At 36.4% G+C, this 26668-nt stretch overlaps 1 protein-coding gene across 1 annotated transcript; it reads right to left on the bottom strand.

The window, feature by feature from the left end:
* Positions 1-7615: 7615 nt before the first annotated feature.
* Positions 7616-12931, bottom strand: LOC132562998 (uncharacterized). Its single transcript, XM_060227762.1, has 4 exons — positions 12865-12931; positions 11846-12250; positions 8833-8999; positions 7616-7918 (listed from the first exon to the last, which is right to left on the bottom strand). The coding sequence occupies exons 1-4, from the start codon at positions 12929-12931 to the stop codon at positions 7616-7618; spliced, it is 942 nt and encodes a 313-aa protein (XP_060083745.1).
* Between the last annotated feature and the right edge of the window lie 13737 nt (positions 12932-26668).

The following is a 26668-nucleotide window of genomic DNA, read 5'->3' on the forward strand; positions in this document are numbered from 1 at the left end:
GTCCTTCTAGGACTCGTCAGTGATGCTACATCATACAGCTGTTTCGTCCTTCTAGGACTCGTCAGTGATGCTACATCATACAGCTGTTTCGTCCTTCTAGGACTCGTCAGTGATGCTACATCATACAGCTGTTTCGTCCTTCTAGGACTCGTCAGTGATGCTACATCATACAGCTGTTTAGTCCTTCTAGGACTCGTCAGTGATGCTACATCATACAGCTGTTTAGTCCTTCTAGGACTCGTCAGTGATGCTACATCATACGGCTGTTTGGTCCTTCTAGGTAGGACTCGTCAGTGATGTTACATCATACATATGTTTCGTCCTTCTAGGACTCGTCAGTGATGCTACATCATACAGCTGTGTCGTCCTTCTAGGACTCGTCAGTGATGCTACATCATACAGCTGTTTCGTCCTTCTAGGGCTCGTCAGTAATGCTACATCATACAACTGTTTCGTCCTTCTAGGACTCGTCAGTGATGGTACATCATACAGCTGTTCCGTCCTTCTAGGACTCGTCAGTGATGCTACATCATACAGCTGTTTCGTCCTTCGTCAGGACACGTCAGTGATGCTACATCATACAGCTGTTTCGTCCTTCTAGGACTCGTCAGTGATGCTACATCATACAGCTGTTTCGTCCTTCTAGGACTCGTCAGTGATGCTACATCATACAGCTGTTTCGTCCTTCTAGGACTCGTCAGTGATGCTACATCATACAGCTGTTTCGTCCTTCTAGGACTCGTCAGTGATGCTACATCATACAGCTGTTTCGTCCTTCTAGGACTCGTCAGTGATGCTACATCATACAGCTGTTTCGTCCTTCTAGGACTCGTCAGTGATGCTACATCATACAGCTGTTTCGTCCTTCTAGGACTCGTCAGTGATGCTACATCATACAGCTGTTTCGTCCTTCTCCAGGACTCGTCAGTGATGCTACATCATACAGCTGTTTCGTCCTTCTAGGACTCGTCAGTGATGCTACATCATACAGCTGTTTCGTCCTTCAAGGACTCGTCAGTGATGCTACATCATACAGCTGTTTCGTCCTTCTAGGACACGTCAGTGATGCTACATCATACAGCTGTTTCGTCCTTCTAGGACTCGTCAGTGATGCTACATCATACAGCTGTTTCGTCCTTCAAGGACTCGTCAGTGATGCTACATCATACAGCTGTTTCGTCCTTCTAGGACTCGTCAGTGATGCTACATCATACAGCTGTTTCGTCCTTCTAGGACTCGTCAGTGATGCTACATCATACAGCTGTTTCGTCCTTCTAGGACTCGTCAGTGATGCTACATCATACAGCTGTTTCGTCCTTCTAGGACTCGTCAGTGATGCTACATCATACAGCTGTTTCGTCCTTCTAGGACTCGTCAGTGATGCTACATCATACAGCTGTTTCGTCCTTCTAGGACTCGTCAGTGATGCTACATCATACAGCTGTTCGTCCTTCTAGGACTCGTCAGTGATGCTACATCATACAGCTGTTTCGTCCTTCTAGGACTCGTCAGTGATGCTACATCATACAGCTGTTTCGTCCTTCTAGGACACGTCAGTGATGCTACATCATACAGCTGTTTCGTCCTTCTAGGACTCGTCAGTGATGCTACATCATACAGCTGTTTCGTCCTTCTAGGACTCGTCAGTGATGCTACATCATACAGCTGTTTCGTCCTTCTAGGACTCGTCAGTGATGCTACATCATACAGCTGTTTCGTCCTTCTAGGACTCGTCAGTGATGCTACATCATACAGCTGTTTCGTCCTTCTAGGACTCGTCAGTGATGCTACATCATACAGCTGTTTCGTCCTTCTAGGACTCGTCAGTGATGCTACATCATACAGCTGTTTAGTCCTTCTAGGACTCGTCAGTGATGCTACATCATACAGCTGTTTAGTCCTTCTAGGACTCGTCAGTGATGCTACATCATACAGCTGTTTCGTCCTTCTAGGACTCGTCAGTGATGCTACATCATACAGCTGTTTCGTCCTTCTAGGACACGTCAGTGATGCTACATCATACAGCTGTTTCGTCCTTCTAGGACTCGTCAGTGATGCTACATCATACAGCTGTTTCGTCCTTCTAGGACATGTTAGTGATGCTACATCATACAGCTGATTCGTCCTTCTAGGACTCGTCAGTGATGCTACATCATACAGCTGTTTCGTCCTTCTAGGACATGTTAGTGATGCTACATCATACAGCTGTTTCGTCCTTCTAGGGCTCGTCAGTAATGCTACATCATACAACTTTTTCGTCCTTCTAGGACTCGTCAGTGATGGTACATCATACAGCTGTTTCGTCCTTCTAGGACACGTCAGTGATGGTATATCATACAGCTGTTTCGTCCTTCTAGGACACGTCAGTGATGGTATATCATACAACTGTTTCGTCCTTCTAGGACTCGAGATGTTTGTCCTTCTAGGACTCGTCAGTGATGCTACATCATACAGCTGTTTCGTCCTTCTAGGACCCGTCAGTGATGCTACATCATACAGATGTTTGTCTTTCTAGGACTCGTCAGTGATGCTACATCATACAGCTGTTTGTCCTTCTAGGACTCGTCAGTGATGCTACATCATACAGCTGTTTCGTCCGTCTAGGGCTCGTCAGTGATGCTACATCATACAGATGTTTGTCCTTCTAGGACTCGTCAGTGACGCTACATCATACAGCTGTTTCGTCCTTCTAGGACTCGTCAGTGATGCTACATCATACAGATGTTTGTCCTTCTAGGACTCGTCAGTGATACTACATCATACAGCTGTTTCGTCCTTCTAGGGCTCGTCAGTGATGCTACATCATAAAGATGTTTGTCCTTCTAGGACTTGTTAGTGATGCTACATCATACAGATGTTTGTCTTTCTAGGACTCGTCAGTGATGCTACATCATACAGATGTTTGTCCTTCTAGGACTCGTCAGTGATGCTACATCATACAGCTGTTTCGTCCGTCTAGGGCTCGTCAGTGATGCTACATCATACAGCTGTTTGTCCTTCTAGGACTCGTCAGTGATGCTACATCATACAGCTGTTTGTGATTCTAGGACTCGTCAGTGATGCTACATCATACAGATGTTTGTCCTTCTAGGACTCGTCAGTGATGCTACATCATACAGATGTTTGTCCTTCTAGGACTTGTTAGTGATGCTACATCATACAGCTGTTTGTCCTTCTAGGACTCGTCAGTGATGCTACATCATACAGATGTTTCGTCCTTCTAGGACCCGTCAGTGATGCTACATTATACAGCTGTTTCGTCCTTTTAGGACTCGTCAGTGATGTTACATCATACAGTTGTTTGTCCTTCTAGAACTCGTCAGTGATGCTACATCATACAGCTGTTTGTCCTTCTAGGACTCGTCAGTGATGCTACATCATACAGCTGTTTGTCCTTCTAGGACTCGTCAGTGATGCTACATCATACAGATGTTTGTCTTTCCAGGACTCGTCAGTGATGCTACATCATACAGCTGTTTCGTCCTTCTAGGGCTCGTTTCTGATGCTACATCATACAGCTGTTTGTCCTTCTAGGACTCGTCAGTGATGCTACATCATACAGATGTTTCGTCCTTCTAGGACCCGTCAGTGATGCTACATTATACAGCTGTTTCGTCCTTTTAGGACCCGTCAGTGATGCTACATCATACAGTTGTTTGTCCTTCTAGAACTCGTCAGTGATGCTACATCATACAGCTGTTTGTCCTTCTAGGACTCGTCAGTGATGCTACATCATACAGCTGTTTGTCCTTCTAGGACTCGTCAATGATGCTACATCATACAGATGTTTGTCTTTCCAGGACTCGTCAGTGATGCTACATCATACAGATGGTTTGTCTTTCCAGGACTCGTCAGTGATGCTACATCATACAGATGTTTGTCTTTCCAGGACTCGTCAGTGATGCTACATCATACAGCTGTTTGTCCTTCTAGGACTCGTCAGTGATGCTACATCATACAGATGTTTGTCTTCTAGGACTCGTCAGTGATGCTACATCATACAGATGTTTGTCCTTCTAGGACTCGTCAGTGATGCTACATCATACAGCTGTTTCGTCCTTCTAGGACCCGTCAGTGATGCTACATCATACAGATGTTTGTCTTTCTAGGACTCGTCAGTGATGCTACATCATACAGATGTTTGTCCTTCTAGGACTCGTCAGTGATGCTACATCATACAGCTGTTTCGTCCGTCTAGGGCTCGTCAGTGATGCTACATCATACAGATGTTTGTCCTTCTAGGACTCGTCAGTGACGCTACATCATACAGCTGTTTCGTCCTTCTAGGACTCGTCAGTGATGCTACATCATACAGATGTTTGTCCTTCTAGGACTCGTCAGTGATGCTACATCATACAGCTGTTTCGTCCTTCTAGGGCTCGTCAGTGATGCTACATCATACAGCTGTTTGTCCTTCTAGGACTTGTTAGTGATGCTACATCATTCAGCTGTTTGTCCTTCTAGGACTCGTCAGTGATGCTACATCATACAGATGTTTCGTCCTTCTAGGACCCGTCAGTGATGCTACATCATACAGCTGTTTGTCCTTCTAGGACCCGTCAGTGATGCTACATCATACAGCTGTTTGTCCTTCTAGGACTCGTCAGTGATGCTACATCATACAGCTGTTTGTCCTTCTAGGACTCGTCAGTGATGCTACATCATACAGCTGTTTGTCCTTCTAGGACTCGTCAGTGATGCTACATCATACAGCTGTTTGTCCTTCTAGGACTCGTCAGTGATGCTACATCATACAGCTGTTTCGTCCTTCTAGGGCTCGTCAGTGATGCTACAACATACAGCTGTTTGTCCTTCTAGGACTCGTCAGTGATGCTACATCATATAGCTGTTTGTCCTTCTAGGACCCGTCATTGATGCTACATCATACAGCTGTTTCGTCCTTCTAGAACTCGTCAGTGATGCTACATCATACAGATGTTTGTCCTTCTAGGACTCATCAGTGATGGTACATCATACAGCTGTTTCGTCCTTCTAGAACCCGTCAGTGATGCTACATCATACAGATGTTTCGTCCTTCTAGGACTCGTCAGTGATGCTACATCATACAGCTGTTTGTCCTTCTAGGACTCGTCAGTGATGCTACATCATACAGCTGTTTCGTCCTTCTAGAACTCGTCAGTGATGCTACATCATACAGCTGTTTCGTCCTTCTAGAACTCGTCAGTGATGGTACTCCATCCAGCTGTTTCGTCCTTCTAGGACTCGTCAGTGATGCTACATCATACAGCTGTTTGTCCTTTTAGGACTCGTCAGTGATGCTACATCATACAGCTGTTTGTCCTTTTATGACTCGTCAGTGATGCTACATCATACAGCTGGTTCGTCCTTCTAGAACTCGTCAGTGATGCTACATCATACAGCTGTTTTGTCCTTCTAGTACTCGTCAGTGATGGTACTCCATCCAGCTGTTTCGTCCTTCTAGGACTCGTCAGTGATGCTACATCATACAGCTGTTTCGTCCTTCTAGAACTCGTCAGTGATGGTACTCCATCCAGCTGTTTCGTCCTTCTAGAACTCGTCAGTGATGCTACATCATACAGCTGTTTCGTCCTTCTAGGACTCGTCGGTGACACTAGAATCTAATAATTTACTACATCATACAGCTGTTTCGCCCTTCTAGAGCTTGCCAGTGATGTCAATGGCTTTAACTGTTATAACCAAAGAGGCGAGTAGCAGAGAAACAGACATTCGGTCAGTAAATTGAGTTCAGACCGGCAATAATTTATTCAATTAAATTTTCGTATAGAACAAAATGTTATTTTCTCACATTCTTGTAATTTCATTCACACTGACTTCACCATGTTCCACATTCTTCTCCTGTTTCCGACATATACCTGACTGTCATTGTTTTGGTACTTATGCAAAGGAAATCATTTTCTCTGGAAAACATCTTCACAGTCAAATCATAACAATGCACTGTTCGGACTTTTCAATTCAAATCTCATCATGAAAGATTGGATATAGATAGACTTACATGGTATTCCACATTAACAAAACCATACCTGGACTGTAGTCATTCTCCATCTGAACCGGTATGAAACTTTCCCCTTTCATCTAAAAAAACTTTTTTCTGTAATCAATAATGAATACTACAACCAAACAATCAAATTAAAGATTGCATTTCGTATAAGATTTATAGTGAACATCTATTCATTTACATATCTTGATTTGTTTACGTATTGTAAAACATTTTTGGTTCAATTTAATTTTTCAAAATCTTTAAGATGATAATTTAATGGTATTGTTGTGAATAAAATAGGCACTATAACAATTAGAACGAAAGTTGTACGTAATTTATATATCGTTTTAATTTAAAGAAATGAAGAAAACATTTTATCTGAAAATAAAAGATCTCCTTTCTAAGCAAGGTTAACCGCAAGGAATATCAACAATACTGTAGACAATTTCGTTTCATTACATACAAATATTTTAACAATGAAGACCGAATCAGTATAAAATCACAATCAGTAATGCATGACATTTAATTTGCCTTGAATTTCCATGGATTTGCCTGAACTTGCCTGAACTTACCTGAACTTACCTGAACTTGCCTGAACTTACCTGAACTTACCTGAAAACTCGCTGCCAGTGTTCCAAAGTACTGTAGTCTAAAAATGTGTCTAAACTTCTACACGGAAAGTTTAATGGGACAGATGCTAATAAAACTGTTAACACAGTGTTGCCAAACTAGATTATTTATTCTGAAACAATATTATTACATTGGCAGACTACCATCTAGTTTGGCAGACAACATGGCACTTCACCGACATTGCTGACCGAATTTAAAAATCACTTCTTTTCTAATTGTAAAACTGATTTCAAAATTACCGAACGAAGAAATACCTATATTTCACGGAGTCCTTAAATTGACAATAGTTTCCAATATTTTTCAATGTACCTAGTCTGGGCCATTTTATTTCCTCGCTGAATATAAAACTCCTCAAAATATCAACTTTTACAGTATACTAAATGCAAGTCTCTTCTGAAGTAACTACAGAACAATACAGGAACTCAATAAGACATGCAAATGAAGTTTAGCCTTCCAAACGAAATAGGAGACAATGTAATATTTGAATCCTGAATATTAGCAGATGATTTAACAGCTTCGGATTAGAACAAGAATTTAGATTTATACATGTGCACATTTCGGCACATACCATACTATTAATTAGCTTGGTTAATTCACTTTTGCCTCATCCATACATACTTGTAATAAGCTTGGTTAATTTAATTTTGCCTCATCCATACATACTATTAATTAGCTTGGTTAATTTACTTTTGCCTCATCCATACATACTATTAATAAGCTTGGTTAATTTACTTTTGCCTCATCCATACATACTATTTAAGACACGGAAGGAAATATGGACAAAACGTTAAACAAAGTTAAAATAAATCTATCTGAGTATATTTCTTTTAAAAAAATCAAATGAATTTGTGTTGTACATCTAATCAGAGTAAACAGATTCGAACCTCGTTATCTCGAACTCATAACTCGAAGGCTTTGTTTAATTCGAATTATTCCGTCGGTCTCGATCAAATTTCATACGAAACATTCGAATTTACTTAAATCGAATTTTCCATGGTCCGACATTTAGATAATAAGGTTCGACTCTGTTTGAAAAGCAATCGGGAAAATGCGAATATTCTGACGATTATTTGTAAGTCCAACGTGTATGTCAATAATTGAATACTTACAGTTTCTGATGGAATGAAAAGACTTCAGTTCTGCTGCGCTTGAGCCACATATACTTCCACTGAAAGGTTCACACATGAACGTGGTGTTGGTATCGGCGGAAGTGACGTTGTATGTAAGTGTACTGTTACGTCTGTAGTTACAGCCATCTTGGATCAAACCATCCTCACCCTGATCAATGTATTCTCCTTTCGGAAAGACCTGAAGATATTTAACATTTTGGAATACGTATGTTACCCAGGATTGTACCACAAGGAAATGGGTAGAATAAGAACGTTTTGATATTTTTATCGTTACGTCCATTTTTTTATGAATTTCATTTTCGAATTTGAAAAAAAAGTTGATTTCCGTAGCATTTTTTTCACGTGTACATGTGCGTCATATAATTAATGAGATTCTTATAAGTTCAATTCAAAAGAAAATGAGATAAGGAATTGAAATAAATACTGTTATGTTGTACTGGTTTTGTAGTACTTTAAGTAAGGACCGATGTATGTGTGTCACTATGTAGTACATATAAGAGAGAATAAGTTTGTTACCATGTATATATAAAGTTTTGTTGTACATAATGTAAATTAGAATTTTGAAAAAGAAAACAACTAAAGAAAATTATTACTGTACATGTATCATGACTTTGATGACGAAAATATTATTTTCTTTATATGTCACATTCTGTCAAACATTCAAGAAAATCCGACACTTCAGTGATGGTAAGTGTATTGCATATACTGAGGGATCGTTATTGCAGTATCGTTTTCATATAGGAAGTGTTTTCGCAGGTCATAAAATCTAGCAAGATTGTAAAACTCTGGGGTTGGTATCTGAAGCCAGTGATGGTCCTCTATTTCCTTGATGTACGTAAATAGTCATTCAAGCCGTTGTAGCGTTTGTATTCAGAGAGTTGCGTTGTTTTCAGCTTATCTTTTTAATAATATCATTTTTACACTCCTGATACCGCGTGTTACTAAATACGAACTACCATACTCGTTTTCAATCCCATGCGTTAGTAAACGTAAACTACAATATAGTCGATCTACTCGCTTGCAACACCACTTTTTACCCAACTATTTTTACCGTGAATTTATCACTGTCTGCTCGCTTATAACACCACTTACTGTGAATTCATCGCTACCAGCTCGCTTGTAACACCACGTGTGCATTTTCTTGTCACTGCCAACCGTACCGGTACAGGAGAGTGTCAGCGTAATTCCCACAGAAAAATACTGATCGGCCACATCGGGTGAAGGTGTCATGAACAGAGGGTTTGTATAAGTTGGCGGAACTAAAATACAACATGACATTTCTAAGATAAAACAGTTTTTAGCAAGAATGTCTTCAAAATTCTTAGGTGTAAAATAATTTATTGAATTAAAATACATGTTCTACTTTCTCTTTCAAAGGCCTGCTAGAGAGGTGTATTAAGGTAATATCTTTTGATGCTATAGCGGTTCTATGTTAGTAACATAGGACCATAACTTACTACACTACAGCCCTTACACAATATCCTATAAACAAACATTATTTGCCTCATGAACCTAAAAATCAAGAAAATACCAATGTAATCATAATCTGAACTGCAATAAACCTAGGGCAAGATCTCAAAAAGTTTACATGGAGACTCCTGCAAAAGCACGAGGAGAAAAAGACCAGGTATTCAGGAAGAGTAAGCGTATTCTGCTTCATTGACGGCACCCGCCACGTAAACCTTGGTCAATCTAAGAACGCAAGGTCACGTTCTCAAATTGAGAACAAGGCCTACAATAACGAAACCAACAGGCAAACTAACGAGCAACAGACCTAAGTTAGTTATCCTAGAACCTCGAAATGATAGCCTTACACCATTATATAAGACAGGAATCTTACTGCTCTTCATTTCAACAAACTTGATGGTGATAATGGTGCGTTAGCCTGGTGTTAATATTATGTGACTGGATGGAGTGTCATGCCACCTTGTCCAGGTTATGTAAAAAAAAAGTCGTGATAGTTTTTTTTTATCCCCGGAATTCAACTAAATATTACTTAGGTATTGCAAGGACCAAAACCCGAAAGCAACCAAACCAAAACTCGAAAACTGCAGGTGTATACCTCCATTTTAGAAACAGGAAACCCATTTAACGTAAACAGACCTTTCTCTGACGTCAGTCTTTCCAGAATCCAGAAATTTGTTTCATTTCAAGTATATAAAGCGTTATTGATATTAGGTTTTGGAGTTTACATTTCACATTGGCGTTTTGAAATGTGTTTGCTAATTACAAGACGAAGCCTAGGGATGCGTTTGGGAAACTTTGTAAACGTAGTAAATGGAATAAGATCTGTATATCAAATAAAGGTAGAAAAATATTATGGTCGCTCAGCAGAAGTATAAATACGGATATCGGTATTATATACTTGGTGCCACTTCTAGTTTGATTTAATCAGATCGTATTGCCAAGCAAACGAATTGGGCACAAGTTAATACGTCATTATTTTAGACCTCTCCGCAAATTATAATAAACAAACATAATGGCAAAAGACAAGAGGGACCAAGAAATATGTTTCCTAAGATTGCGCTCCTTATTCCTAGATGTAAAAATCTACCTTAACCATTATTTTAAAATAAATAAAAATATATTGCTGCTTTTGATGAACAGATGTATATTTCAAAATATTCCCAAGTGAAGATCTACAGGATTGTTACGGTTTCCACAAAGAAGTATATCGAGCATATAATCTATATTGGCATCCACTCCGGGCTCTCTATTAGACTTGCCCGAAATAAATAATGTTTCAAAGAACCACATTTCTGCCTTATTTTTGTATGAATTATATTTAGTTTCCGATCTCCAAAATGAAAACTTCTAGTACGATCATTATTATCAGAAATTATGCAGAACGTAAACAGGCATAATTTGAAGCGGTGTTTTTTTTTTTTTTTTTTTTATTTTCTTTTAACAACGTATTTATGTTATGTTCTTATGTTCAGAACTTGTGAAGCCGATTGAAGTATTGGTAACGACATGTTATAAACGCCTCAGGTTGCGCCATGCTTGTACTTTTTTAATGTAATGTTACGCAATCGAGTGGTGTAAATGAGTAAAAAATATTAACATATATCTAAAACTGTCAGACAGACACATCGATGGGAAGAAATGCATGTACTGCTGTGGAGTCGCACGATAACAGAAAGCCGATCACAGGCTAAAGAGAGGTAAGAGACCTTCCAGGTATAGCTACCCGGAATCCTCGGAGCTGTGGTTAAACTACAATGTCATTTCACCACACTACCAGCAGACAATCAATCATAACTTCAAACATAGTTAAGTATGTTTTTTGCTTATTTCAATGTATTTGTGCTAAAAATGAAGTCTTAAAAGAAATTTTGCCATTAAGAGGAACAAGATTTTACATCAAAATATTTTTTTCTATTTCCTATTACAAAATACATTAAATGTTTGGGACATTTATGATTATATATTGCATTTAGATTATGCGATATATATATATTCATATAAGGGAATTTACAGAACAAAAATTGAAATTCCTCACAACTTTCAATATCTGGACCTATACGGTTTATAAGTGTGTATATGTGACCCTTGTAGTAAAGGTAATGTGGTGATATATGTGTTTTATATGTGTATTGTGGTGTAAGTTTATCTACCATTAAAATGAAAATAATCTAATAGAGTCTTATTCCATAAAATCTGAAGGATGAACCTACCTAATTGCAATAAATAAAGATTTTTTTTCATTTCATTGTCAGCTACTCAACTTCTGTATCTCTAACAGAATAAACATCTTTTAAAAGTGTGGCCTATAGAAAAGATGTCTATAGCAGGTGTATTATCATAATACCGTTTTGAGAGAGTTACGGACCGGTATCCTCCTCTCATTTTGAAATATCTATATGTTCATAGTATCATTTTTTTATATTAAAAGTGAATTCAGCTACATTATTATACAGTACTTTATAGAACATTTAAATATACATAAAATACTGCATTCTCAGAAACAAACATAAACCACCTCATTCATTATCGTGTTACCTTCATTAATCCGGGATATTCACCAGTGACATATTTTTCATCTGAATCTACAATGATTATCATCATTTCTTGTTAATGTGTTCATTAAAAAGTCAAAACATACCTTTAGCAGTGACATATTTATCATCAGAAGCTGTCCCACCACTACCACCTATCAGACTGACTCCCATCTGACATTGATAGGCTCCACCATCGTTACATGTCGTCCAATTAGCTGCAATAGTTAATACGAGCTGAGCACCAGCTAGCGTGTCCACATTTCCCGTCACTGTCACCCCTTGTCTGTTCTGATGACCTGTTGTACCCCACGAGTATACTGATGATCCTGAGGATTTATCATAGGAAACAGACACTAGTACTGTATAATCTGTAGTGCTGGTATTTTTCATAATGGCAATACTATTGACATCGTTTATACCAACTGTGCTTGGTTGACAAGTAATTTTCAGTTCAGATGATGACGGAAGAATTGTGCTTGTTCCTGTTATAGTGATGGACTGTCCAAAAGCTGAAACATGCCAATAAACTATGTTAGACAACTCAACAGTTTATGATTTTTCCGAGAATATAAAGGAGATATGAAATATTGTGTAGTGCGTTACATTAATGCAACAACTATGTAAGAAAACCATTTTATCAGGTAATGTACCTGAAAATGTTCGAATCCTCAACAGGATTGCTTAAAATAAGGGCAATAAAGATATTTTATGTTACAGTTCTCTAATAAATATTTTAATGTTGCACTCTTAACATACTGTTTTTTTACATATTGATATTTGCTTTATCAATAAAGAGAATGTTCTTGGGTTTCCTTGCATTTCGGGAGAGCTCAACAAATGTGATTCTTTCTCAATTCTATTTTTTTAATTTCGGAACAAGAAACAGCATATTTAAACAATGCATCGAAATTGGCATACGGTACGGAAGTACCGACAGACTAAATTAAAAAACGGTAAATTCCGAATATTCATTAAAGGGTCATAGAAAAACATAAATGGATATATTATATAGCAAATGAAAATGTTAAAGTTACATTACTTGAATACACTCAATATAAAACTTTCTGATGGCAGAAATCTATCCTAAAATACTGAATACGTTCGTGAGTCAAAAACACTTTACCTGTTAACGGCCTATTGAGGGAATTTATCGCCATAATACACAGCACTAGAAATGTGTATTCCTCCATGTCTAACAGCAGTTTACAGATTTAGATCCAAAGACAAGCTTAATCCTCTCTTCAACCAGGAAGGATCGTAGGGAATTATTGTATGGTGGCCTCTAAAGGCCAGAAACCAAATCACATTATTTGAAAATAAAGGTATATTGATAGCGTATATGTATTCGGTAGGATACTGAAATGCAGAGTTGTCTGTTTAGCAGTTGTCTGCGTTATATGATGTATGGATCGGAATACCGAACGTCTGATATCAAAGTAACAAGAGAAATCATTTCATCTGTAGACTTTCTCGTGATGTTTCTTTTTAATTATTTAAAATTACCCTCCATTATATCGTTATTATGATATTAAAATACAACTGGTCCTATTCTAATGGAAGGTCACAATGCTCATGTTTGTTATTTCGTGTTTCGGCTGTTTCAACAACTGTTTCAATCCATCATACAAAACGCGTGTGTTCGGGTGGCGCAGTGGTAACGCACTCTACTCTCATTAGGGGTTCGACTCCTCGAGCGAACGTGAAAAGGTATAGGGTCAGCTGCACGATCACATGGGTCTTCCACGGGTGCCCCAGTTTCCTCCCAAAATAAGACCCCTTGCATGTTTCCATCCGGGCCAATAAGAGAGATTAAGATAAAATAAAAGCTTGCTTCGCAATTGTTAAAGAACTGAATAATTCTTAAACCAGGTGATGATTTTGCCTCAATATAACCTTGAACCTTGTGTATTATAAAGTGTTCAGTGTAACTATATCGGTACGATTACACGTTGTCCTTCTGGCAAATCTTCTATGACATCCCTATGGGATTTGTGTTAGGTCATTTGCAGGTATATAGACAACTTCATTTACATTCAGAAAACATTTTATCACCTCAATGTAATGACAAAACAATAACTTAACACGTGAAAATGGTATACATTAAGAAATTAATAAGTTAATCTGTTCAACCCGGAAAATAATGGTCGCCAGTTACTTTCCACAACAGTGCCAGGGAGGCGCAGTGGTTAGCGACGACTTCTTAAAATCAGTTTTTTCCTGATCAGTTAAGGCATCCATATGATGATACAAGGTTAACATTATACTACTCTCCATACTTACATCCGGGTCAACAAAAGTTAGCGACATAAATCACCGCTCAAATCATCAGTAAGAAACACCTTGTTATATATTGTCTCTCATATATCCTATCAACCTGCTGGTGCTTTGTAACAGCGAAAATTTATTGCATTATATATATCTCCGAACTATTGCCCACATCTACAGACCATAAATACACGAGATAACACGTTTTATTAGGTTTAGTCAATTGGGCAAAATCTTCAGTAACCCGTGTTGATAGAAATCATTTGTTAAGCCGCAAGTCCCGTGAGTGTGTGTTGTTTATAACAACAAATCAGATCCATTATAGAGAAATACAGATACGTTTTTTGGGGAAAAGGACCCGGATGTTGTAATACGTTCCACAACACTAGAAACATATTACAAGCAGTGGTTAAGATATACAGATAGTGCTAGATATGGTTTCTTATATTAGAGAAAAGTCTAAGATAGTGATAATGTAGAAATGTTCACAGACAGGTTTTGGGGGAAGAAGGGCCCGGATGTTGTAATACGTTCCACAGCACTAGAAACTTTTATAACCAGTGGTTCAGACCTCAAAGAGAATGTTTGGTGAATTAGAAAAACTGCCAGCTGATGGTAAAATATATTAGGGAGGAGAACGGAAGGGAATTCTGTAACACTTACTCTAAAGATTGTTTGTATTCTATATAAGAAAAACACATTTATCAACAATGAAGCAAAGCGTATAGTGAATAAGTTCGCTTTAACTTAAACAATGTAAGACATTATACTACATTGATGTTACGATTTAATGGATTTCTTTACGTATCTATTTTACATTTCGTTCTATGCACAGTTTAGTTATTTCCATTTAACTGCAAATATTTCAGATGATAAAGATGTGTTCATAGCATATAATAAATTCTGGATACGATTTTCCAGTCTCAATACAATCAACAGAAAATAAAACAGATGATATGTACATAATTCTTAGATATTTGATTAATATAAATACAACAAAACTTATGACAACGTTTACTTCACAGGTTATCGCTTATTTAAACTTAAGTGAAAATAACCAGGACTGTACTTAAGGGGATTCTTAAACGAGTTGGTGACGCGACCTATATCATTTACTGGTCATTTTAGTGGTCACAGATTACACAGGTAAGTGACGTATCAAATCATATAATACACATTGTGTGGTACATATCAAATCACGTCTGATATAATACACATTGTGTGGTACATATCAAATCACGTCTGATATAATACACATTGTGATGTACATATCAAATCACGTCTGATATAATACACATTGTGATGTACATATCAAATCACGTCTGATATAATACACATTGTGATGTACATATCAAATCACGTCTGATATAATACACGGTGTGTGGTACATATCAAATCACGTCTGATATAATACACATTGTGATGTACATATCAAATCACGTCTGATATAATACACATTGTGATGTACATATCAAATCACGTCTGATATAATACACATTGTGTGTACATATCAAATCACGTCTGATATAATACACATTGTGTGTACATATCAAATCACGTCTGATATAATACACATTGTGATGTACATATCAAATCACGTCTGATATAATACACATTGTGATGTACATATCAAATCACGTCTGATATAATACACGTTGTGTGGTACATATCAAATCACGTCTGATATAATACACATTGTGATGTACATATCAAATCACGTCTGATATAATACACATTGTGATGTACATATCAAATCTCGTGTGATATAATACACATTGTGATGTACATATCAAATCACGTCTGATATAATACACATTGTGATGTACATATCAAATCTCGTCTGATATAATACACATTGTGTGGTACATATCAAATCACGTCTGATATAATACACATTGTGTGGTACATATCAAATCACGTGTGATATAATACACATTGTGATGTACATATCAAATCACGTCTGATATAATACACATTGTGATGTACATATCAAATCACGTGTGATATAATACACATTGTGATGTACATATCAAATCTCGTGTGATATAATACACATTGTGATGTACTTGTCAAATCTCGTGTGGTATAATACACATTGTGATGTACACATCAAATCTCGTGTGATATAATACACATTGTGATGTACATATCAAATCTCGTGTAATATAATACACATTGAGATGTACATATCAAATCTCGTGTGATATATTACTATTGTCTTGTATTTGTCAGTATAATATGACTATTTAAAGCAAATCAAAGCAAATTTAATTTGATCTAATTTAAATTCATTATAAAACACGAGGAAAAAGCAGACAAAATACATGGAATGGCCGAATACTTTTCTGTATTCATATAAATATTTTGTTAATGATATTGAAGTTAGAGAAAACATAATCTTAGTCTAACTATTTGGCAATCTTTTATCATTACAGTTTACGATGTATTTTAAATATGACACTGTTATACTTACTTTACAATAACAATCTTTAGCAATTTTATCAATATGAACAACAGTTTGACTTTCTTCAAAATTTGGAAGTTTCCCATACATGTTAATCATTTTATAAACAAACATCAATATGATATTATTAGACACACATTTACTTGATGCTGTTCTATAATTATCTGATATATATATGAAAATTATGAAATGTATTTAATTATTAGGATGCTGCACCTCTCCGTCTAGATTTTGACTTTTCCTTCGATTACTTTGTATTTTCTTCAGTCGCCTCTTTGCCATCAAAATTTGGGCCTTAGCATCACTGACAAAACAGCTGTATGATGTAGCATCACTGACGAAACAGCTGTATGATGTAGTATCACTGACGAGTCCTACAAGGACGAAACAGCTGTATGATGTAGCATCACTGACGAGTCCTAGAAAGACGAAACAGCTGTATGATGTTGCATCACTGACGAGACCTAGAAGGGCTAAACAGCTGTATGATGAGCATCACTGACAAGTCCTTGAAGGACGAAACAGCTGTATGATACAGCTGAATTATTTGCTTGACTCTACTGTATATACCTTATCTATAGTCATATCTATGATAACTTGAACTATTAAAAGTTGCTATTTACTCTGTGTGTCGTTTGTATAATTGAAGAGAATATGATCACTGTCCTAAAACATACGCAGTGTTTTCGAGGGTGAATTTCTAAACTTCAATGGATATGAAAAACAACCCAATTAATTCGTGAATTAACATTTTTATTATAAAAAAATAATAAAAAGTGTCTCCAAAATTTGATAACGAAGAGTTTAAGGTGTATGTCAGTGGGATCAATGCTATTTTTAGATATGGACTACAGATTATACATTCAACTTTGTATAGCCTTCAACTGTATGTAAACATGTATAGAGATATTTCTTTCGAAATATTTTCAGTTTGTAGACAATACGTTACGATGACAGGAACCAGCACTTTGGAAATACCAAGCACAAAACTCCAACTTACTTGCCAACCAAGGCCTCGTGGAATCACAAAACTCTATTTTATTTCTCTTAGAATGAAAGATAACGGTAGTGTTAAGGACTCCGGAAAAGGGCGAGTAATACAAGAGAAAAGCTCATCGGTAGTATCCTATCGGGATTTCCCAAATAGTGTGTCAGTGACGGGAACTATTGACTCCGTATCTAATGCTCAGCTTGTGTTGACCATTGCTGCCAATGTGACGACATGTAACAATGGAGGAATCTACCGTTGTAAGATGGAATTCACTACGGAAAGTGGTCAAAAAGGATACTCAACAGCTGACAAATATGTCACTGCGAAAGGTAGGTAGCAGCAATGCATATAGAAACATAAGAAATAGTTTAACTTAATTGTGTAAATTTAATTAAAATTACAGATGCTTTGAAGTACGAAATGACTATAGGATATACTGATGTCAAATCGGTGCTTGAAATGCGAGCGAAGGTAAGCCTCCAGGTACTTGGATTATCTAATATGATATTCACCAGTCATTCTTTTGAAGTAGAAACTTCCGATACTATGATGGTATCTGATATGCATATATGTACTTCAAAATATATGCTGTAATATTACAGCTACAGTAAATCTGTGATTGTGAGGTATGGAGTATTTGAGTAGGAGGCGAGGTAAGGGGTATCTGAGTGTGAGGTGGGGTATTGTGTATTTGAGTAGGAGGCGAGGTAGGGGTATTTGAGTGTGAGAAGGTTTATGGAGTATTTGAGTGTGGGGCGGGGTATGGGGTGTATGAGGGTAAGGAGGGGTAAGGGATATTTGAGCAGAAGGGTTGGAATGCGGGTAGGGGATCATATTAATGTTTATGGATGTATTTAATAACACCAACAATACATTTGTTTTCTTCAGTTAACCCTACCTACACCAATCCTCTCTCTGTGACACCTTCTCCTGATGTAAACAGTCAGTATTACTCTGCAGGAACCATGCTAATAATTTCCTGTTCCGGTACAGTAGGCACGGACAAGCGGATCCACAGGTGGTGTTCGAAGCGAGCTGATGATAGAATATTTACGGTAAGTTATGTTTTTTTACGCATATTATTACAAGCGAGTTATCAGTTATACCGCATTTACGATAACACGCACAGTGTTACAAGTTTGGCAACACACAGTGTTATAAGTTTGGCAACTCACAGTGTTACAAGCTTGTCAACACACAGTGTTAAAAGTTTGGTAAGTTTGGTAACACACGGTGTTACAAGTTTGTCAACACACAATGTTACAAGTTTGGCAACTCACAGTGTTACAATCTTGTCAACACACAATTGTTACAAGTTTGGCAACACACGGTGTTGCAAGTTTGGCAACACACAGTGTTACAAGTTTGGCAAGTTTGGTAACACACGGTGTTACAAGTTTGGCAACACACAGTGTTATAAGTTTGGCAACTCACAGTGTTACAAGTTTGGCAAGTTTGGTAACACACGGTGTTACAAGTTTGGCAACTCACAGTGTTACAAGCTTGTCAACACACAGTGTTACAAGTTTGGCAAGTTTGGTAACACACAGTGTTACAAGTTTGGCAAGTTTGGTAACACACGGTGTTACAAGTTTGTCAACACACAATGTTACAAGTTTGGCAACTCACAGTGTTACAAGCTACTCAACACACAATTGTTACAAGTTTGACAACACACAGTGTTATAAGTTTGGCAACACACAGTGTTACAAGTTTGGCAAGTTTGGTAACACACAGTGTTACAAGTTTGGCAAGTTTGGTAACACACGGTGTTGCAAGTTTGGCAACACACAGTGTTACAAGTTTGGCAAGTTTGGCAACACACAGTGTTACAAGTTTGGTAACACACGGTGTTACAAGACTGACAGTCACATTAGTAACCCCATAACATTTACACTGTCACCAAACCTAATCATAACTCATCAAATAGAATTACAGCAGCCATCAAACCTGATAGAGAAACCGTGAAAAAATCACATATTAATAAATTCCACATCATTTTTTTTATATTGTTTTCAATTTGCTAAATGTTCACCAAGGGACAAAACTTCAATGTCAGTAAACACTGTACAAGCTCGAGAGTATACTATATGGCTGAATTTCAATTGAAGTTTCCGGGGCAACCGAATGTGTGGTAAATTTGTTTATAAAAAATCATAAAGAAAATACCAACATGGCAACATAATCATAATTCAAACTCAAATTCCATAAAACTAGGGTAAAATATGAACAAAAGAGAGATTTACACACGTAGAATCCTGATAAATACAAGGAGAATAAGACCAGGTAAAATTTTGTTACCACAAAAATCTACATTTCAGCATCAATGACTTTTGTTAGGCTTGCTGTTCAACAATTTTACCTAGAATCTGACTTATATCCAAATTCAAAGGCTGGAACATCACCATGCGTTCAAATATAACACATGATAATAGAAATTTATGGAATATGTAACCTATATATAGTGGAGTTGAGTATTAAGTGCTGAATTCTTGTTCCCAGTTTTACCCAATCGGAGCGGACATCGATCAGAATGAGGATGGTTTGATCCAAGATGGCTGTAACTACAGACGTCACAGTATACTTACCTACAACGTCACTTCCGCCGATACCAACACTACATTCATGTGTGAACCGTTCACTGCCATGGTATGTGACTCAGGTGGAGGAGGATTGAAGTCTTATTATTCCATCAGTAACAGTAAGTATTCAAGTGAATCTATGTTATTATCAAATTCACATAACGTACACTCACAAACTATAACGAACATTTATATTTAATGAATTTGAAAATACATACTCAGTAAAGTTATAGATTTCAAAATTTATCTATGTTATTCATTGTATGTTCATCTTCGCATACGGAATAACAATTTGACTTTTGAAGAAGTCCTTTTCTTGACAGTTCAGAAAGTCAACTTATCAACTTCTTCAACACAAAGCTCACAACTAATCAATCAGCCCTCATATATGATATTTAAATTAATTGAAATTAATAATTAAATAATCTTTTTATTGCATTTTAATAAGAAAACAAGTTATATATTCGATTTATCCATAAAAGAACTGATGTATAAAAAGAATTCGGAAATATTCGGACATTCTCTGACGTTGGACAGTTTGACTTTGAACTTGACAACAAGACAACACCATTTTAAATTCGTCGCTTTACGTGGTATTCTACTATTTTATGGTGTTATTTTTGTAAACCCCTAATTAGAGAAAACAAGAAATGTACATGGAAAAAAAGTAAATGGAAACCAATTTACTTCACACTGGCTTCATATGTAACCGAACAGAGAAATTGCCGAATTTATTTAATACGGTGGCTTAACATCACCCCTACCATTGGTAACGACTACGAAAGTTGTATCATCACTAGTGATAAAAAGATGTTTCTTATATCGTCACTGCTTTTATTTTCAAATTGACGTACTCTTATATTTTACTGGCTAAGATGTAATAGAGCAATGTCTGAGACAGTTAAGACGGCGATGTTCATTGTTAGCTATACTTCAAACTGCGGGTGTTGTCAAAGCAGAAGACGCTTACTATTCTGGAACACTTGATCCTTATACTTTTTCAGGAGTCTCCGTGAAAATATTTCTTTTCTTCATATTTTGCCCTAGTTTTATGTAAATTGAGTTTGAATTATGATTGTGTTGACATGTTGATATTGTCTTGTTGTTGGCCTAGTTTTATGTAATTTATGAATTATTCTTGAATTTATATGATGTTCCTACAATAGTGACGCGCATTTATAAAGGTAAGCTTGTGAAACATGATGATTAGCTTATTTTAATTTTTGTGAACACCAGTTCTAGATATCAAAGAAAATAGTGTTCACAGGAAAATATTGATCGTCTAAGTCATACATTTATTCGCTTAGAAATGAACTAGAATGGAATTAAACATTACATTCTGAAGAAATGAGAAAAAGATAAAAGAAAATTATATTAAACTGAAAGTTTATCAAATTTAACACTTTTGTTATATAAATATTGACAAACTGCAAAATGGTATTCATATCATATAATAAAAACCTTAAGAGAAGTTAATTATATTCCATTTCATGACTTTTATCAAATTTAAACACTTTTGTTTTATAAATATTGACAAACTGCAAAATGGTATTCATATCCAATAAAAACACAAGAGAAGTTAAAAAGTACATACAACACTCGTCACATACAACACTTGTCACATACAACACTTGTCACATACAACACTCGTCACATACAACGCCCATCACCTACAACACTTGTCACATACAACACTTGTCACATACAACAAGCATCACATACAACACTTGTCACATACAACATCTATCACATACAACACTTGTCACATACAACACTTGTCACATACAACACCCATTACATACAACACCCATCACATACAACACTTGTCACATACAACATCCATCACATACAACACTCGTCACATTCAACACTCGTTACGTACAATTGATTCCTTTAAACATCACTGGTAACGAGATAATTTATTAGCAGTAACATTGAACTATAATTCAAAATCCATATTTAAAGCGTTATTAATTGTTATTAATAAATACTATAATAATTTAGCACAGAAATATCAAAGTGACGAGATTGGTGCTACTGTATATGTGAGGCATACATTATTGTTTTATGTTCTGTTTAGCTGACATCATACACGGGATTGTCGCCACCATTCTTTTTGTCATTACAACTGTGTCCCTTATCGTTGCTGTTATCTGGCTGTGGCTTAAAGTACGAAAATTGAAAGGCAAGGGACAGTAATACTATCTATACTGTTAGATTGATTAACGAAATCGGAAACTTCTTAATAGACTTTCGTAAATCTTACTGCGAAATTATTAATTTTCGTTTGGGATTTATTTTCCTTTGAATTCGAAGGAACACGTAATGAATCCGTGAATCCATGTGTCCATGTATTGATGGCATCAGTTTAATCAAGGACAATTTATTTCGCTACCACGAATTTCGTTTCGAAATCAACGAAAATTGAACCCCACGATAACATTTTTTTACAGAGTATTCGCGGTATGAATGAATTCTGGAACATTTTGTTTATATTTTGCTATTTTATTTATTTGTATTAATTCATTACATTGATATACACAATGTACAACAATTCAGAAGTATTTTTCAGCATTTGCACTGATATCGTATAATTATGCATATTGTTTACGTAAGCATCAAATAATAACAGTAGTTGGAAGACAACGAAAAAATAACAACATGTCGACATAATTATAATCCAAAGTAGAATTCAATAAAACAAGGGCAAAACATCGACAAGAGAAAGATTGCAATCTCCTAAAAATGTACAAGGAGAATAAACCCAGGTTCCGGAAGAATAAGCGTCCTTCAGATTTTTTTGAGGCGTTACACTATGTACAAAAATAATCGAGTAAAACATGGACAACATTTAATAGGAATATAGCGTTGGACCGACCTCGATGTTCTAATGCCAAACTATGAATCCATGCAGAATATGGCATAATCTCCTTGATATAACGTGCTCGTGTTGGTGCATAATTCTTTTAGGATATTAAATCGAACTTAATGATAGATTATCATAACTATCCCATAATTTGTTTGGTTTCATCTCTAAACAATATGCGACGTGTATGGATACACTTAAAAGCACCTTGGCTTTATTCTTTTTATTCTCTGTAAATGCAAACATGTCACATGATATTGATATTTTTAACGTTTCTTTTTATTAACAGAACTTTTACATGAACGTTTAGACTACGAGATGGTGAATAGGTAAGTACACAATCTATGACATAAACAAAAACGTCCATAGTTACAGAATTGTACATAAATAGAAGTATATACATCAAACATATCTTCATCAGTATAGTGTATTGATTTAAGAATAAGCTAAATAAGTATTGACATGAAATGTATATGAGTATTCTATAATGTACGTATATTTGTGATAGATATTAACGCCCCACTTTCTTTTGACATCGTAGATTTCCAGACAAGGATGAGCATGTATACAACATGCCTGAAACTGATGAAATACCTACTACGTAGACAGTGGAGGAAGAAGAGGACGACTAGGCCTTTAGATATATATCTGTGGCAATATTTACGTCTCTCGTTTATATCATGAAATTAACGAGGAGTCAGTAGTTACATAGTTCAAAATGAGATAAACTCGATTTTTTTTTACTACAAACTCGGTGTGTTCTTTTTTGTAAGAACTTCTATTCTACAAACTCGATGAAATTGGGAATAGATAGACAAAAAAAGAAAAAAAAAAAAAAAAAAACCTTAACAATGAAACAAGAAAAATAAGGTAAGTTATTCCGGATTTCACAGACGGCACCCGCCATGTGATTCTGAGTCAATCATAATAATGTCACGTTGTCAAAAATTAAGCCATGTCAATGAACCGGGGTCATTAGGTACATTATCATCGATCACTTCCTACGTCATATTTCACAAAGATTTTTTACCACTTTCATTGAGAATAAAATTCTCACCGTAGTCTTCATCAACCTGCTTCTCTAGGGAATTGATTTGTAAATGATTTCATTACTGTTTGGTGGGTAATAAAATAAAGTAACGACCCGAAGTCAATTACTTGGATTGATCTACATTAATTAATAATAATTAATAATAGATTTCAGGAGCGTGTGTAAATCATACACGAAACAGATGACCCTCGTTGCCGTTTCCATGGTTCTAAGTATAAACATTGTTCTTTTGGTTGCGATGGATCAAATTGGTAAGGGTTGCATACCTTTTCACATTCAGAGAACTTTCAAGATGAAGCCAAATGGCTGACGAAAGTCAATCTTTTTCAATTCAATGTTGAGAGGTTGTTTAAGGTAAAATGAAGGTGACAACATACAAAGCCGTCTTAGAGCAGACTGTAACTGCAACTGTAACTTGTTTTGTAGACATATGTTATCATATTATAGTGTTAGGTAACATGTTTTGTACAAAAATAAAATACCTATCGCACACCAGACTTTTTTTTATCTATTGTCATACAAGGAATGCATCACCCTGGCCATGGTTTATATATTAATGATGGAAACACTACACAACATTTATGTAATTATGGGTCTATGTTTATGTGATATAACCATTCCATGTTTCTGTTGACCTGCCCCCTTTACTGTGTAAAATAACATACCACACAACTCATGGCTGACCAACCGGAAGTGGTTTATTGCCGCTTACGTAATACACAACAATTACATAGCCGCTTATAGCATTACAAAATTATGTTACATACTGGGTGTTAGTATAACTGGACATCTTTGTATTGAATAAAAAGTTTTCGCAACCACTGTTACAGAGAGCAAACATGGACAACGTCACTTCCGGTATTTAGAAAAAGGTTCACGGGGTCTGTCTAAAGTAAAATGCAAAAAGCAAAGATTGAAGGAAGACATCTCGCATCTTGAAACAAATACATAACAGATAATTGTTCCTTTGATAACCCAAGTTATTCTGTAGCAATATCCTGTATAAATATTGCTAAAACTCTCTTAATGTATAAGAATACTAAACGTACTAGCGATGCGGCCGTGCAAAATAGGGTATCGGGAGTTTGAAAAAGGCTATATTGACACATTGAACTCCAGACTTGATGAATTTAAAAGAGTGATAATTGACCATTTACTAAATTGTCTTACAAGTCTTGCAACAACCCCACTTCCCTCCCTCCCTCCCCCCCCCCCTCCTTTCCATATCGTTTTCCCAAATTTTTCGTTATCATTAAGGTCACTTATTTAGAAAAATCAAAGCGAAATTCATACTTAATTGTTGAATATACCTTAATCCAAACCAAAATGTGATAAAAGTTTCAATAACATTTATGTTTCAGCTGTACACTAAAGATCATAAAGAGACACACTGGTGAATATCAGATCAATATCACGTCTGTCTTTATGACGTCACTTTACATTATGATATTAGTGATCACTTCGCAATTGTCGTTTATGACGTCACTCTACAGTATGAATGGCAACACAACGTATTTTCTTTGTGACGTTTTGACAAGAATATGACTATATTGATCACCTAACTTCTGTCCTATGTGAGGTTACTTTAAAATATCACAATAATGGTAACTTGATATATGTCCCTTATGATGTTAATCTTCAATTTATCAAAAAGTATTATACATAATATAGGTTAGGTTCACGACTTTGCTTTACAATATTAAATTCATATTCATGTATTACTGCTATAGCACAATAGTAACAAACGTCATACTTTGTTAATATGAAAGAATACATCTTGTAATGGACCTTACTAATCCGGATGTTTTATTACCGGTTTGGTTTCGACTTTATTGTGATCTTTTGACCTGGGCGCGGCCATACTTGACTTGCAGCGAAAAACGTTCTGTAGCTATACGATAACAGAAAAGGGACTATCGTATAAAATGGATATGTACAAGAAAACATCTAAAGCACTTAAACATCAAGGAAGCCAGATTAAAGAAATGATAAGTAGTAAAATAACGTTAAGTATTATAAGAAATAAATATCACGAGTGGCTTAAGGAGCTTGAACATTTTATGGTGACCCATTCTGAAATTTTCCCTAACTTGTCTGAAGATGAAAGGGACGATTTTGATACCCAACATGAGCAATATGATGTGTTCCTTAGAAACATGAAAGGAGAGAAAGAGAGTTACTTTCTTAGTCATGACCCTAAAGAAGTTAAACAGACTAAAGCAAAAAGTCACGTATCGCAAAAGACATCTTCAAGTCTCGAAACAGTCAGGGCTGAACGCATAATAGAAGAACAAACAATCGCGACTCTCAGTGCTAATAAACGAAATATGGCAAAAAGGCGTAAACTTGAAATGGCCAGATTAACATCAAAATTTCAAGAAGAAGAACTTGAAGTTAATACCGATTTAGAAATTTCGACAGCAAAAACTGCAATACTAAAGAAATACGAACAGATGGAAGGAATTTCAGTTGAAGGTAGTGTAGCTGGTTATCTAAATCCGTATGCGCCTTCTTTTAAACCGACTTTCGAATCGAATCATCTACAAAGTGCAGATCGAGTGCAAACAGAAACTGACGAACACTCGAATGACTTTCTACGGCAGCCTGTCGGTGCTGACAACAATCTATTGAAGCCTGCTGGGTCAGATGGAAATCTACGGAAGCCCAGTGATGATATTAGCACACTATTTGTACCGCAGCCCGGAACT

This window comes from Ylistrum balloti, unplaced genomic scaffold, assembly GCF_031769215.1.
Source record: "Ylistrum balloti isolate Yb309-2 unplaced genomic scaffold, AGI_CSIRO_Ybal_v1 Utg371556, whole genome shotgun sequence".
Lineage (NCBI taxonomy): Eukaryota > Metazoa > Mollusca > Bivalvia > Pectinida > Pectinidae > Ylistrum > Ylistrum balloti.

What these genes read in the sequence shown, in the direction of transcription:
- LOC132562998 (XM_060227762.1), bottom strand. Translation starts at nt 12,931, where the DNA reads ATGGAGGAATACACATTTCTAGTGCTGTGTATTATGGCGATAAATTCC. An exon ending in CCTCAATAGGCCGTTAACAG is followed by an intron (nt 12,251 to 12,864) that starts GTAAAGTGTTTT and finishes GGCATGTTTCAG; the next exon opens with CTTTTGGACAGTCCATCACT. An exon ending in TAAATATGTCACTGCTAAAG is followed by an intron (nt 9,000 to 11,845) that starts GTATGTTTTGAC and finishes GTTGTATTTTAG; the next exon opens with TTCCGCCAACTTATACAAAC.